The sequence below is a fragment of the Piliocolobus tephrosceles genome, chromosome 16 (genome assembly GCF_002776525.5).
Source record: "Piliocolobus tephrosceles isolate RC106 chromosome 16, ASM277652v3, whole genome shotgun sequence".
NCBI classification, from domain to species: domain Eukaryota; kingdom Metazoa; phylum Chordata; class Mammalia; order Primates; family Cercopithecidae; genus Piliocolobus; species Piliocolobus tephrosceles.
Window position 1 is genome coordinate 31,204,964 of NC_045449.1, and position 14,144 is coordinate 31,219,107.

General features: G+C 47.4%; 1 protein-coding gene across 5 annotated transcripts in view; it reads left to right on the forward strand.

Annotated features, from left to right (window-relative positions):
* ACACA (acetyl-CoA carboxylase alpha) overlaps nt 1-12,651 on the forward strand; it is a 344,091-nt gene extending 331,440 nt beyond the window's left edge. For all 5 annotated transcript variants that reach the window (XM_031934241.1, XM_026456734.1, XM_023204709.2 and 2 more), the window contains 3 exons: nt 522-692; nt 8,664-8,800; nt 10,217-12,651. In XM_031934241.1, the coding sequence (XP_031790101.1) occupies nt 522-692; nt 8,664-8,800; nt 10,217-10,340 (432 nt within the window). In that variant the 3' untranslated portion in view covers nt 10,341-12,651. The remainder of the gene's footprint in view (nt 1-521; nt 693-8,663; nt 8,801-10,216) is intronic.
* The last annotated feature ends 1,493 nt before the right edge of the window (nt 12,652-14,144 follow it).

Sequence of the window (14,144 nt, forward strand, 5' to 3'; positions counted from 1 at the left end):
GCAAGACTCCGTCTCAAAAAAAAAAAAAAAAAAAAAAAAAACAAACGTATAATTTAGGTTTCCATTAATTCCTCAAGAGGCAAGCTGCATTTTACTGGTGGAAAACTGAGTCACATGTGCCTTCATCTGTGATGGGTCCTCAGGATGTGGGTTACTACTATAGGGTTAAGGTTCCCGCAGCAGCTAACTCTGCAAGTTGTTTGATCCATCTTCTCAAAACCAATTTCTCCTTGTCTGGTTATCTGGGAACTCACAACCTCTTCCCCAGAACATCTCAGCCATGTGTGGGATCAGCATTAGCCAGGCCCATGGCTGTGCACAGTGCTGCAGACAGCAGGGCATGTGGGCTGCAGTTCTGCCCTGGGGAACATCTGGGAGTGCTAGGAGTTTACAGCCAGCTCTTGGGTCTGTGAAGGGCTTGCCTGGAGAATCAGTTTTTATGCCTGTGGGTTTCCCTCCAGACTGAGCATTAAGCAGGAATTAGGACTGGGCTGACTAAGCTTATTCTTCTCTGCATGTAGGATATCCTGGATTGGAAAACATCCCGTACCTTCTTCTATTGGCGGCTGAGGCGTCTCCTGCTGGAGGACCTGGTCAAGAAGAAAATCCACAATGCCAACCCTGAGCTGACTGACGGCCAGATTCAAGCCATGTTAAGGCGCTGGTTTGTGGAAGTGGAAGGAACAGTGAAGGTAGGTGGGACACTCAAAGGGAAGCCTTTTTGCTGAGTTCCTCACACCACCTGAGGGCTGCAAGGCTGGCCACCAAAGAGTCCACAGTCCTCTAAGGGCAGGAGTGGAAGGGAAGCATGGAGATCCAAGCTGTTTCCTCCCCTAGCTACTCCCCGTAACAAGTCATGTCATGACATCTTGTTAGAAGAGGTGGTAGGGCATATGTTGCAGCTTGTGCAATCACTCAGCAGACCTTTTTGAACACTTGCCGTCTACTAGACACTGTATTTGGTTCTGGGGGCATGGCAGTGAAAGAGGCAGATGTTGTTCCTATCCACATAGAACTCACCATCTAGAGGGGGAGACAGATAAGAGGTCATGCACAACAGTGAGGCCCATGCTAAACACAGCAAAGGGCACAGTCAGGGCACAGCGAGAGGGCACTTGACCCTCTCTGGGAAGGATGGGGGAGGTCTAAGAAGCCTTGTGGAGTAAGTGATGTCTCAGCAGAGGCTGGAAAACAAAGCAGAAATGAACCAGAGGAAAAGGCTGGATTTGGGGGCTGTCAGGGCTTAGGAGGAATATTCCTGCAGAAGGAATAGCATCTCCTGCTGGAGGACCTGGTCATCTAAGCCACGAGAGTAAGAGTAACATGCATTGAAGGAACATCCTGCAGCTGTTTCAGGGCAGCTCAGAGACTGGGTGCTTGGCAGGAAGAAGGGGCAGGGGCATGATCACACAGGGCCATGTAAGCTGTCAGGGAGTTTGGACTTTGTCCTGAGGCCTGTGGGAAACCACTCAGGTATTTTAAGCAGTGGAGTGACATGCTCTGATTTCTGTTTTAGAAAGACCACTCAGGGGGCTGTGTGGAGGAAGGAACGGGAGGGGCCAAGAGCAGAAGCCCAACAGGATGTGATCGGCAGGAGATGCAATGACTGGAACTGAAGAGCTGCCTATTTCCAATCAGAGGTGGAAGGAAGTGTCCACCCTTATGCAGGGAAAGGGATCTATGAAGCTGGCATTTTCTTGGGGTGATCTCACGGAGAGGGCTCGTGACCTAGAGCAGTAACCCCGCTGAGGTGGTGTCCCTGGTGCTCTAGCCTCCGTGTTGGGGATGGGGTGGGTCTCAGGCCAGGATGACCTAGCAAGAGCACCAGCGTTTGCCCCAGGAATAGTGGGCTGCATAAGACAGTCCGTGGGAGAGAATGGGAAGAAAAAGTTGGAACTTTTATTTCTGTTTATTTTTACTAACAAAAAGAAATTAACCTTTATTAGTAATTAATATATGGATTAGTCATTTACATCATATATGCATTTTTATCAGAAAATTGGTAGTATGTGCTCAAAATATATCTGTCTGTCTGTCTCGTCGCTATATGTGATCACAAACGCTCGGTGACTACCAGGTTAGAGCACTGATGGAGGGCCGGGTGGCTGGTCGTGGCTTGAAGGGTCCTGGCCCACAAAGAGGGGCACTCTGGCCTCTGCCTAGAAAGTGTTGCTTGAAGCCTCTGCTCATCGTTCTCAAGGAGGAACTCCAAGACTTGCTGTCAGTTTTAACGTCAGTGAATTGGGGTGCTTCTAGGATTCACCTTTGTATTAAGTCTGCCCATTTTTTTACGACTGAAAACCTTCTTTGGATAAATATTTCAAATGTGCAGTGGGGGAGCACAGCCTTCTCCGACATTTGGTTCAGGTTAAGGTCAGTCTGTGGCATCATAATTGAGTGAGACAATTTTGTCAGTGGCTACTGGCAGCTTCTAGTGGAAGTTGGCATTGAAAGTCAGGCAAGTGTAAAATAAGAGGTTGTTCTCCAGTTAAGAGTGGCCGGCTAGGTAAATGGAGTGTGTGTGTGTGTGTGTGTGTGTGTGTGTGTGTGGCCAGGAGAGGTTTGCACTGCCTCCCTACCACATTAGTCACTAATGGACGTGTCCAGCCTCAGTAGGCACAAGGATGAGGAGAAGGAATAGTTTCCCTCCAAGCATGAAGCAAGTAGAGAGGCCTTCAGCTTTTCCCTAGCATCCTGCTCCCAAGGGGACAGAGCAGCTGAAGAAATAGGTCATTGCCATCTCAGTGGAGAGAACAGTTGACCACGTGTGCACAAGCTCCTGGCTGGAACTGAAGTACAGAAGAGAACCCCAGCCCCATAGCTCAGGAAGAGGCTGCCTAGGCACTGGGAGCCAACTATGCCGAGCATTGAGGCCATTTCCCTTGTGCCCGTGTACAAAAGGCGGCATTCTCCTGAGCGCTCTGAGAGGAAAGCTGAGGACTGAATGTGAGGACGGGTGATCCTATGATGTCAGGGCATGTGGCTTTGAAACCTCCTTCTATATCCTGCAGGCTCAGCAGAACCTAGTTTAGTGTGGGGTGGGTGATAAAATCTGCAGCTCCCTTGAGAGAAGAAAGGGTTGCAGTGTTCAAAAGTCATCTGTGTGCCTCTGAAGGAGTGATATAGAATCTGCTTGCTGTTTGGAAATGGTTTTTGTTGTTATTGTTGTTGCTTTTTTTTTTGGTTCTTCAAACAACGATAGATACCGTGCGTTGTGTTTCTCAAGCGCAAAGACTGGCTGACTCTAGACCCTGGCTTTGCACCAGCAAGTGACCCTCTAATCCTTGTTGTGGTTACTGGTAAGAAAAGACATTTCATGATAAGCATCTATTAGCCATGCCGTGTGTTCTTTTTGTTCCCGGAGAATTTGTTTTCTTAATCTTAATCCTGAAAACAAGAGATTCTGGGACAGAACATTGAAGACACGGTGATGTTATATAACTGAGCACTGTAATTCTTTTGTTTCCCTTAGAGATATCTGTTACCATGAGTTATGGGAGTCTGTTTGAATCCACTGGGACGATCCTACTCTAGGAAATAGTAGGATTTATGGTTCATAGTTTCACTGCAGGCAGAAGCAAAGCATCACTACAGCTCCTTGATGAAAATAACAAGAATAGTAGTTTAAATTGGGTCATAAGAACATGGCACACATTTATATCCTGGGCATGGTTTCTCACTTGATTCTTAGATCCAAAATTTGAAGTATGTGGTTTTTCAAACAGGCTGATTGATTTATTTTTTCCCAAACCCCAACAGTAGAAATTGAAATTAGGACTCTGCATGGAACAATGAGAATGTGGGTTTTGAAATCTCATAAACTTTGGGATCCCAGCTTTGTCATTTACTGACATGAGCATATTATTTAAGTCTCCATTTCCTCATCTGTAAAATGGGGGTGATGTTTATGTCATGGGGTTCAGTGATGAGTAAAGTATGGAGCATTAAGTCAGATGTGGTGACTCACGCCTGTAATCCCAGTGCTTTGGGAAGCTGAAGTAGGAGGGAGGATCACTTGAAGCCAGGAGTTTGAGACCAGCCTGGATAACAAAGCAAGACCCTGTCTTCACAAAAAATTTTAAAATTTGCTTGGTGTCCTGGCACACACCTGTAGTCCTATCTCCTCAGGGGGCTGAGGCAGGAGCATCGCTTGGGCAAAGGAGTTTGAGGTTATAGTTAGCTTTGATGGTGCCACTGTACCCCAGCCTGGGCAAGAGAGTGAGACCCTGTCTCCAAAAAGAAAAAGTATGGAACACAATGTCTGGCTCAGTAGACATTCAAAATATGCTAGTTTCCCCTCCTCCATGTTAGAAGGTAAAAAAATAATAATAGCAACACAGACCAAGTCAAAGATGTACAGCTGACTGACCTCAGTGGAAAGGGGGCTGACTCCGGAGCACAGTGGGTGCTCAGACGCTCTTTGGTTTGGCATGCTGTCATGTTCCCACAGCCTGATGCCATGGTGCATTCTTATTGTTCACACAGCTACCCATCGCTCCTATTCTGGATTTCCAAGTGAAATGAATGCTCAACGGAGGCCCCTGTGAGGATCAAAGAGGAAAAAGCACTATTGATAGGGTCGCTTATTTCCACTGACCTCAAAACCTGGCCTCAGGCTACTGATGAATAAGTCTCATACACCAAACTTCTCACACAGGGCCAGGCAGGGAGGAGGTAAGGTAGAACCTGGAAAGCATTGCTTGGCCCTGCTATGGGCCTGGAGCTGAGATGGGATTGGCTCACAGGAACTTGGTTCACAGGGGTCTGGTGGCCACCCTAGCCCACATGTCCTTTGGCTATTGTACTCTAAAGCCTCTGGGAAAAAAATCACATCCTTTCTTGGGCTTCTGTTGGATAGGGTTTAGCCTTGTAAGTACAGGTGTATTGAAAAATGTCTTTCCAAAATATGCATATTCCTTGGGATGTGTATGCCATCCCTACTCCCATCAGGCTGCATGTTTCCCAGAAGTGGGAGGAGCCTCCCTAGCTGGAGGTGTCTCCAAGCAGCTCCCAAGGTGAGTTATTAGTAGGGCGTAGTAATCAGGGCTGACATCCATCAGGTTGTGCCCTGGTCACTCCCTGGCCCTGCTGAACCATTGTCTAAGGAGGACTTAACAGCTATCCAATATGTTAGAAATGAAACTTTCCAAACAGGTCATTTAGATGTTGTGAGATAGACTAATTACTACATAAAATTAGTGAGGCTGACTAGTGCCTGAGATACTTATCCGCTGATGCAGAGAGAAAGTGTCTGTTGAACATTCATTGGAGGACAGGCCACTGTTGTGATATAGAATTATTGATATTTTATTGGTAAAATGTTGATACAGATGGATATGCAGACAGGTGGCATATGGGCCCAGGCCTGTCATAATGTTAGCAGCCTAGCATATCACACTTGTTTAAAGTCCATGCTGGAACACTAGGAATGACTGGCCACACCTTCTTTCCTTTTTTTTTTTTTTGGTCTCACTTTGTTGCCCAGGCTGCTGGAGTGTACTGGTATATGATGACTCACTTTCAGCCTCAACCTCCTGGGCTCAGGTGATCCTCCCCTCCCACCTCAGCCTCCCAAGTAGCTGGGACTATAGGCACACACCACCCCACCTGGCTGATTTTTTGTAGAGATGGGGTTTTGCCATGTTGCCCAGGCTAGTCTGATCTCCTGGACTCAAGCAATTCCCTACCTCAGCATCCCAAATTGCTGGGATAACAGGTATAAGCCACTGTGCCAGGCCCATTTTCATAATTTTAAGGAGGGAAATAATAATGGCTTCTTCCTGGGAATAAGGGTGGCCTATACTTCTGGATGACTGGAATTAATGAGTCTTACAACTGTTCTAAAAGAGCAAACCAGAAACTGTAGGCTCTGGCTGGGCACAGTGGCACATGCCTGTAATCCTAGCGCTTTGGGAGGCCAAGGCAGGGGAACTGCTTGAGCCCAGGAGTTCAAGACCAGCCTGGGCAACATAATGAGACCCTGTTTCTACCAAAAAAAGTTTTGCGGGCCACGGTGGGGCATGCCTGTAATCCTAGCTATTCGGGATGCTGATGCAGGAGAATCCCGTGAGCCCAGGAGTTTCGGGCTGCAGTGAGCTGTGATCATGCCACTGTACTCCAGCCCTGGCAACAGAAGGGGAGACCCTGTCTGGAAAAAAAAACAAAAACAAAAACCTGTCAACTCCATAACCCAGTGGAAGGGAGCTTTTCCCAGTTATAGCAAATTAGCCGACAACAGTATAGTAATCCTCCCAGGTCTGTTGAGAAAATCCAGTGGCACTCTGCATACTGAAGTTGTGTCTTTTTGCTAAACATGCAGTTGATTAGAACTTGAGGTCCCTTTGCTTCGTGTACTCGAGGCTGTCACGTGCTGGGGCTTGGCTTGGTCACTGTCATCCAGTGGTACTTGGCGCAGACAGCAGGTGTTTTATATAGGGCCCATATTTTCAAGCAACTGTAAAACTTGGAATGCGTTGCCCTAATCCTGTCTGGGAACTTTTCAAAATGTTTAACTCAAACACCTAGCCTACTCTGTGGCTGCAGGAGGAGAAGGCAGAAGAGTTTTCTCTGGAGGGTAGCTGGCTTTCCAGCGTAGTGTCTGAGCATCGTTGGAAGCAGGCATCTCGTTAGCTAATACATTACACCAATCAAGGAGAGTTATCTTAAGCCACAATTAATCTGCTCCCTGGCATATGTTGATAGGAAAGCATCATGCTGTTTCTTAATTAAAAGCAAACGGATTAAAAATGATTAATAAGAGTATTAAATATTCTCCTAAAGGCTTTGGGATTCTTGGGTAAATCTGAAAATCTTGGGTTTTTTTTTTTCCATTCTGAAATCCAAGAAGCATTTATTGTTTTATCTTTTCCTCCCCGCCACCGCAATCTTCATAAGTAGGGGAATGTGTAGAAGCCCTGAAACCATGGCGCAGAAGAGTAGATTGCCAATGATGGAAATGGAAATGTTGAAATTTAGGTGGCGACGTTTAGGAGTCCAGGGAGACCCATCCATATGTGGGGCATGCAGCAAGCTGGGTCGCAAGAGTGGGTTAAAAGCATGTTATGGGAAACGCAGTGCCGCCTTCTCCCTCGTGGGTAGGGGCTGGCATGACGCTTCCTTTCCTTAGGCGGAAAACACTTTCTCAAGGCAGTGCGGCCTTGAGAGATGCTGGGAGTCCTAACCCAGGCACAGAGAGGAGAGGCTCGCTCGGGTTTGCACTGACAGGGCCACACACTCCAGCGGAAGAATTGCTGATCTGCTTATCAGTGATTACAAACAGAACTGGGCACATTTGAGTCAGAAAAAGAAACGGACAAAGAACTAGAAGAGACGTACTGCTGGTCTTTAGTCCCGGGAAGCCTTCATCCTTCCAATGTAAAGAACTTAATTTTTAGAAACAGAGAAGTCAATGAAATGACATACATCAAATAACCAGTCACAACTAAGTCGGCAGCTACGTTAGAGACAGGAAGTGAGAGTCTGAAAAGAAACCATTGTATTTGAAGGCACGAGATAGTTAGAACATAGGCTAGCGCTCAGTTTTGTACTGCTTGAGGCCTCTTGTGATGAAAACATTTCCTCTGCAGCCCAGTAGTCACAGCTGTGGCTTTGGTGACCTTGCCTGTATACAGGCTTCCTGTAGCCACGTCTCAAGCCTCAAAGCCTCAGAGTCCCTAGCGCACCCACCTATTAAATTACAGCACCAAACTCATTGTCATTCTGACTTTGACTTCGTTAGTGATAACAGAGAAGGATAGCGCACCTTTAAATGACGAGCTTTGTGTTTAATTACCCAAACAAAATGACATAAATATGAATGAGCCCTAATTGTGGTACTTGGTTTTCCGGAAACCATTAACAAAACGATTCCTAAATGATTTGTAAAGAAAATGAGAGAAGAGAGCAAGGAGAAGGCTATTAGGCTTCTAACACACTCCTGAATTATTATGTAGTCAACCACCTAGGAAATACTCAGCTAAATGATCTTGAAAAGGAGGTGAGAGGTGGTTTGTTGAGATTTTCAGGGTTATGGACATCTTGATCCTTTTGAATACTCTCTTAGGTAATGAAATGGGGCTTAGGTTTCTGACCTGGTCACTCTACCCTGGCAACAAGACTTCCCCTCCCATCAGTCCTCCGTCCGTGCCTCGTTGAAAGACAGTGGGCTCTATTTCAGGAGACTTCATCCATCCAGTGACTGCCAGGCCTCACTGGGGCTAAAGACTTATACTTAGGCATTGTGTCTCAGCTCCTCTGAAAGCAAAACACTCAATCAACAGCCTCACCTTCTCAATCGCACTTTACTAAGTAGTTTGGGCTTTTAACTGGTTCTCACATCTGTCAGGTTATTGAAATCGCTTAGCCTTTGTCAAATAGGTCGGTCCCCAGAGTCTGACGGGACAGAGTCAGGGTGTGAGCACCGGAGTGCTCGGGAGAGCCCCGTGGAAGCTTCAGGTGTACACCTGTGTCCATAAACAAAGAGAAGGAGAAGGGGCACAGCTCCTGCCTTGAGGCCTACTTCCTCCTCCTGCACGGTGCCGACAGTGAAGGAGAATCATGGACACGGAGCACGCTTTTGGAGTAAGCACTCCAGATCCTGAACAGTCAGGATGTCCAGGCCTGGCCTGAGCCCTGGTGTTTGACCAAGAGTCATCTGTTTGCAGGCCTATGTTTGGGACAATAATAAGGATCTGGTGGAGTGGCTAGAAAAACAGCTGACAGAGGAGGATGGCGTTCACTCGGTAATAGAGGAAAACATCAAATGCATCAGCAGAGACTACGTCCTCAAGCAAATCCGCAGGTGAGACCAATGTGGGGAACTCCACTAGAGAAGGAGGGCTAATTTCTTTGGAATAAAAAGTTTCCGAACAAATAATGAGATGATCGTAGAAACCTTGCGCTCTCTGCAGTCTCTTGCTGTTTGAGACAGCTGTAGTTGACCCACAGGTACACGTATGGCACCGAAGCCCAATTCTTTTTCAGCTACTGCTCCCCAGTGGCACTTAATAAACTCGGCTAGATGAAGGCTTAGTTCACTGTGCCCACCTCTTAGCTCTGAATGCTGATACTCAAACCGGACGAATGACTCTGGGAGGAAAGCCTCCTCCAGCCAAGAGTCAGCTGTATTCTTCTAGAGGCTTCCGTCTGCTCCATAGGATGGGTGGTAGAGACTGCAGGGGCATTTTTATAAAACTTTATTTGGAAACATTTCACTTACATGCCTATGTATAATATCTGCACTCAGATTTACCTGTTACATTTTCTTCTCCTTGCTCTATCACTTGTGAGCGTGCCTGTCCTCTCTCCCCTATGTGTATACATTTTTCCTCTTTCTGAACTACTTAAGGGTGTTACATATATCATGACCTTTACCCCCAAATATTTCAGTGTGCATTTGCTGAGAATAGGGATACTTTTACATAACCATCATAAAATGATCCACTTTTGTAAATTTAACATTGATTAAAAACTTTTAGCTTATATCTACCATCTGTAGAAAATTGCTCGTTTTGAGTTTGTCTGCTGTCTCCCCACGATGAGATGCAGGTGAGGCGCTCTGGCCAGCACCCTCACAGGGCACCACGTATGGCGGCACATGCTGTTCATCTGCTCCTCCTCGTGTTAATTTCATCCCCTGGTCGAGACGTTGCTCCATTTCTCTACCGTATAATTACTGATTTTCCCCCCTTGCACCTAATAAGTAGTCTGTGGGAAGACATTTTAAGGCCATGCAAGTATCTTGCTTTCATCAAAATTTCCCTCTGGAGAGTCTTGCCTGGTACGGTCTTTACAATGAGCTTGCAAAATGATAACTTTCCAACTCCAGTACACCCTCCACAGTTACCAGTCACCACTCAGTCCTCACTCCTGCCGATTCATTTATATATTCCTTATTGGTATGGACTCATGAAGTTCTATTTTTTACTGATTTATAATTCATTACTGGGCTTATTTTGATGCCCCAGTTGCTGTCTTTGTGACATGCCCCCATTGTTTTGTTTTGGGTTTAATTCCTTTTTCAACATAACAAAATGTTTTGGGTTTGTCTAGCACTACCTTGGCTGGCTATTTGTAATGTAGGGAAACAAATAAGGTGAGGCAGTGACTAAAATGTCTGCAGTGGACGGTGCACACGTTTACTGGGCAGTTCTTTAGCTGTCCTGATCTAGACACCTCTGCCTCTCTTTTCTTCACCATTCCCAATCTTCCTTTCCAGCTTGGTCCAGGCCAATCCAGAGGTTGCCATGGATTCCATCATCCATATGACCCAGCACATATCACCTACTCAGCGAGCAGAAGTTGTACGGATCCTCTCCACAATGGACTCCCCTTCCACGTAGGAAGAGCTTCCTGCCTGTCCCTGCCCTGTCTCTGGAGAAAAGGGCTAGAGCTGCCTTTTACAACTGCAACCACTGTAATAAGAAGGCACAGGAGACCCAGCACTGGAGTCAAAGTGGCATTTTACTTCCTCCCAAGTGTTTCAGGTTACGCATGACATCCTGGGATGTAAGATCACAGAACACCTCCAGCCCACCAGTCATACCTACCCCATTCAGTATTTATTACCCCAGCCAGGCCCAGTCCTCCACTCCCTACACAGGACTGAGAAGGCAATGAAAGGTACAAACATGTACCATGAGGTCTTACTACCCAAAGCAGGGCTGCCCCTCCTGTCCTGACAGCCCCTTGGCCCACAGCATGGGGAAGCGTGAGGAGCTGGAGTTGCCAGGCAGCAGCCCCTCTCACCCCTGGCCCCATGAGCCGCAGCCACAGGCAGCAGAGGAGGGCTAAGGAGAGGGGGAAGCCTCAAGTCCATTGTTTATTACCCTGACTCTCAGCCCAGCACACAGTAGGCACTGGAGAGGAATGATTCCCAGTTTAACCACACCATGGTACCTTTTATGACGAAAAATTAGAGCATAAAGTCTACCACAAGCTCCATAGGAACTCAAAGATGAGGGCAAATCTGTGAGCCAAGAAGCAGAGAAAGAAAATAGACCCAGTAATTCTTGATTTAGGGGACTCCAACCTTGGGTTCAGTCTCTGAGGACAGAAGGAAAGGTAGTTAGCCTCTCACCTGCATGTTACTGCTGGACTAGCTGTTGCATGTGGCTGGGAGCTGCAAGGCCCCAGTGCGTGAGGGGCCCCAGCAGTTCCACAGGTGGTGAAGCCTGAGTTGGCAGAGGAGGAGCCAGAGAGAACTCTTTCTGCACTGGTGGAAACTAGGTACTTATGCCATGTGGAGGGCCAGCCACATAGTCTGTTTTGAGGACTTGGAAAGTTGTTGCTATGAAGCCTGGAGCTTGGATGGTTTTGAGAGGTTAATGGTGCCTCCACAGTCACTCTTCCCTAGTTCCAGGATTACCGTCCTAGCAGCTAACGTTTCTACTCTCTTCCCCAGAATGTAGACAGGCAGCAGATGTAGCAGGTCTCCCCACAGTTCTGAAAGGACCTGGTGACAGCTACGCCCTCAGCACCAGGAGCTGGCCTTCCCGATGAGGGAGGCTTCCAGGAAACACAGAATCCACATAACCTTAAGATTCTTTACAACTCAGTCATGGTGCTGCTGTCCTCCAGGCTTACTGGCCCCTCCTGACCGGCATCGGGGGCTTCCTCAGGTGGTGGAGAGAGTTTACTTTCAACAACTATTTTCTTCAAGAAAAGAACTTACTGATTCCCCTGTTCCTAAAGCAAGAGTGGCAGGTGATCAGGGCTGGTGTAGCATCCGGTTCCTTTAGAGCAGCCAATTGCATTTGTCACTGACGGCCAAGGAGGAAATCACTAAGGCGTTTGAGAAGCAGTGGTATGAACGCTCTTGGACGAGCTACAGTTCTGAGCCTTAACCCTGTAGTTCGCACACAAGAGTAGAGCTCCACCTCCCCTTCTTCAGGAGGAATCTGTGCAGCTGGATTGGCTGAACTTAATGGTTCTGGGTTGCAGGTGGGTACTGTATAGCTGGTATGGAGCGGACTGCCCCCAGGAGTCAGAGCCTCAGCCTGGCTGCCCTGGTGGAAGGTGTGGGTGTTCAGCACCTTCAGAGAAGGGCATCAAGTGGTGGGGGACGATTCTCAGTCCAGGAAAATGCATTGACCATTGCTGGCTATTTGCTTGCCTACTAAGAATTGGATTCATTTTTGACCAGAGTATTCTTCTACGCTTTTTTGCAATAAATCAAATCCCACATATCTACAAGTGGTATGAAGTCCTGCACCTCCCAGGAGGCCTGTCCAGGCATCTCTTCAGAGGCAGGGTGGGTTACACTCATTTACCTCCCCTCTCCCCACCAAATTATGACACAAATGAGTATGTTTCCTCTCTAGAACCCTGTAACGCCTCCTCCCCGATCCCCAGAGCTCCTCACTGTCGGTCTTACCCTGAACAAGGATTTTTTAAGTCAGAGCCACAGAACATGAGCAATCTGACAGTCCCACAGCCCCTCACACATGCAAGGCTACTCAGGCAGGAGGAGTATAAATGATGGATATTGACCAAGACCTGCTTGGACGGGGACTGCCATACTATCTGTTCTCTTTGTTCACAAAACAGCCTTCATTTGTCCCAGAATTCGATGGACGCATACCGTGAAGAGCAGGAGCTTCAGATGCACTCTTTACACATTTTGTTGAAATAAACCTCTACATTTGTAGAAGAGTTACAGTTTGTCATTTCAATCCAGGCCCAGCCACCTCATCTCTTGTTCTGCTTTCAGCAGGGGCTCAGTGTGCGGCAAGCCCCGCCATGGCCCTGTAACACCTAACACCCTTTGTCTCCTGAACGTGCATAAAGATGATGGCTAGGCAGTAAAAAGCTGGCCTTGGCCAGCCCTGTCTTACTGGCTGAATCAAGGTCGAATTCTGAAAGGCTACAAATGCTTGGGAACCCCATGGCACAGAGTCAGTGTTTAGTTTCTGTTGAGTTTTTCAGGATGGGAAACTTCTTGCTGCTGAGAGCTGGATGGGAGTCCTGGCAGGAATGTCCCCTCCCTAAAAGAATGTCTTTAGAGCAGGAACAAGAAAGACCGCAGCTGTTTAGTGAGGATAACGGCTCCAAGCCTTCGAAGCCCGGAGCTTCTCAGCATACAGAAGTCGAGAGTGTTGACAACTCAGCGTAAACACTGGGGTCGCAGGGCCCTTGTTAGAGAATTGAGAGGGAGGTTTTGGATTTTCTTAATCATTTAGCTATTCATGGATTTTTAACTCTGGGCAGGGAGCTCATGATTGCGTGACTTCAACCCTCTGCCTCAGTTTCTCTCTCTAAAAAAGCTTTCTATGAGCCAGGCACGGTAGCTCACGACTATAAACCTAGCACTTTGGGAGGCCGAGGCGGGCGTATCATGAGATCAGGAGATCGAGACCATTCTGGCTAACACGGTGAAACCCCGTCTCTACTAAAAAATATATAAAAAATTAGGTGGGCACAGTGGCATGCACCTGTAATCCCAGCTACTTGGGAGCTGAGGCAGGAGAATCCCTTGAACCTGGGAGGCAGAGGTTGCAGTGAGCTGAGATCACACCACTGCACTCCAGCCTGGTGACAAAGTGAGACTCCGTCTCAAAAAAAAAAATTTTTTTTTTTCTATAAACCCCTGTAATTAAGGCAGGAATGAGCACCAATTCCTGAATGTCTGCAAAGAAAGATACAGGTCACAGGAGGCGAATCCCTGCCCTTTGCTGATTATTAAACTCAATGTTGTCTCTCTCTCTCTTTGGGATATATTGCAAAGCAAAAGGTTGCTTTTTCTAAAATGAAATCGAATGTTAAAAAAATATCAATTTGATTCCCCCTAAGCCAGATGTTCCAGAAAGGGGGGTCAGAAGGGAGATACAGGATAAAGGATCAGGGGAAGATGCTACTGTTTGCCTCCCACTGCTGCTCTTCATGAGCAAGGAAGCCCGGGCTGCATGGCGGCCTGGGCCTCTTCCTTCTTCGCTCCACCCTAAGCAGGCAGCCGAGGACAGGCGGCAGGTGTAAGCACTCAGCCAGCACCTGTTGGTGGTTCTGGGGAGGGATTCTGCTGCTGCCTCTGGCAGCTTGTCCGATACAGTGTTTCCTTCCGCTGGGGCGCCACTTCCTTCACTCTTCTCAACAAAAGGAAATAAATCCCCATTGGTCTTACTTTGGGGTAGTGAGGAAAAGACTGCACA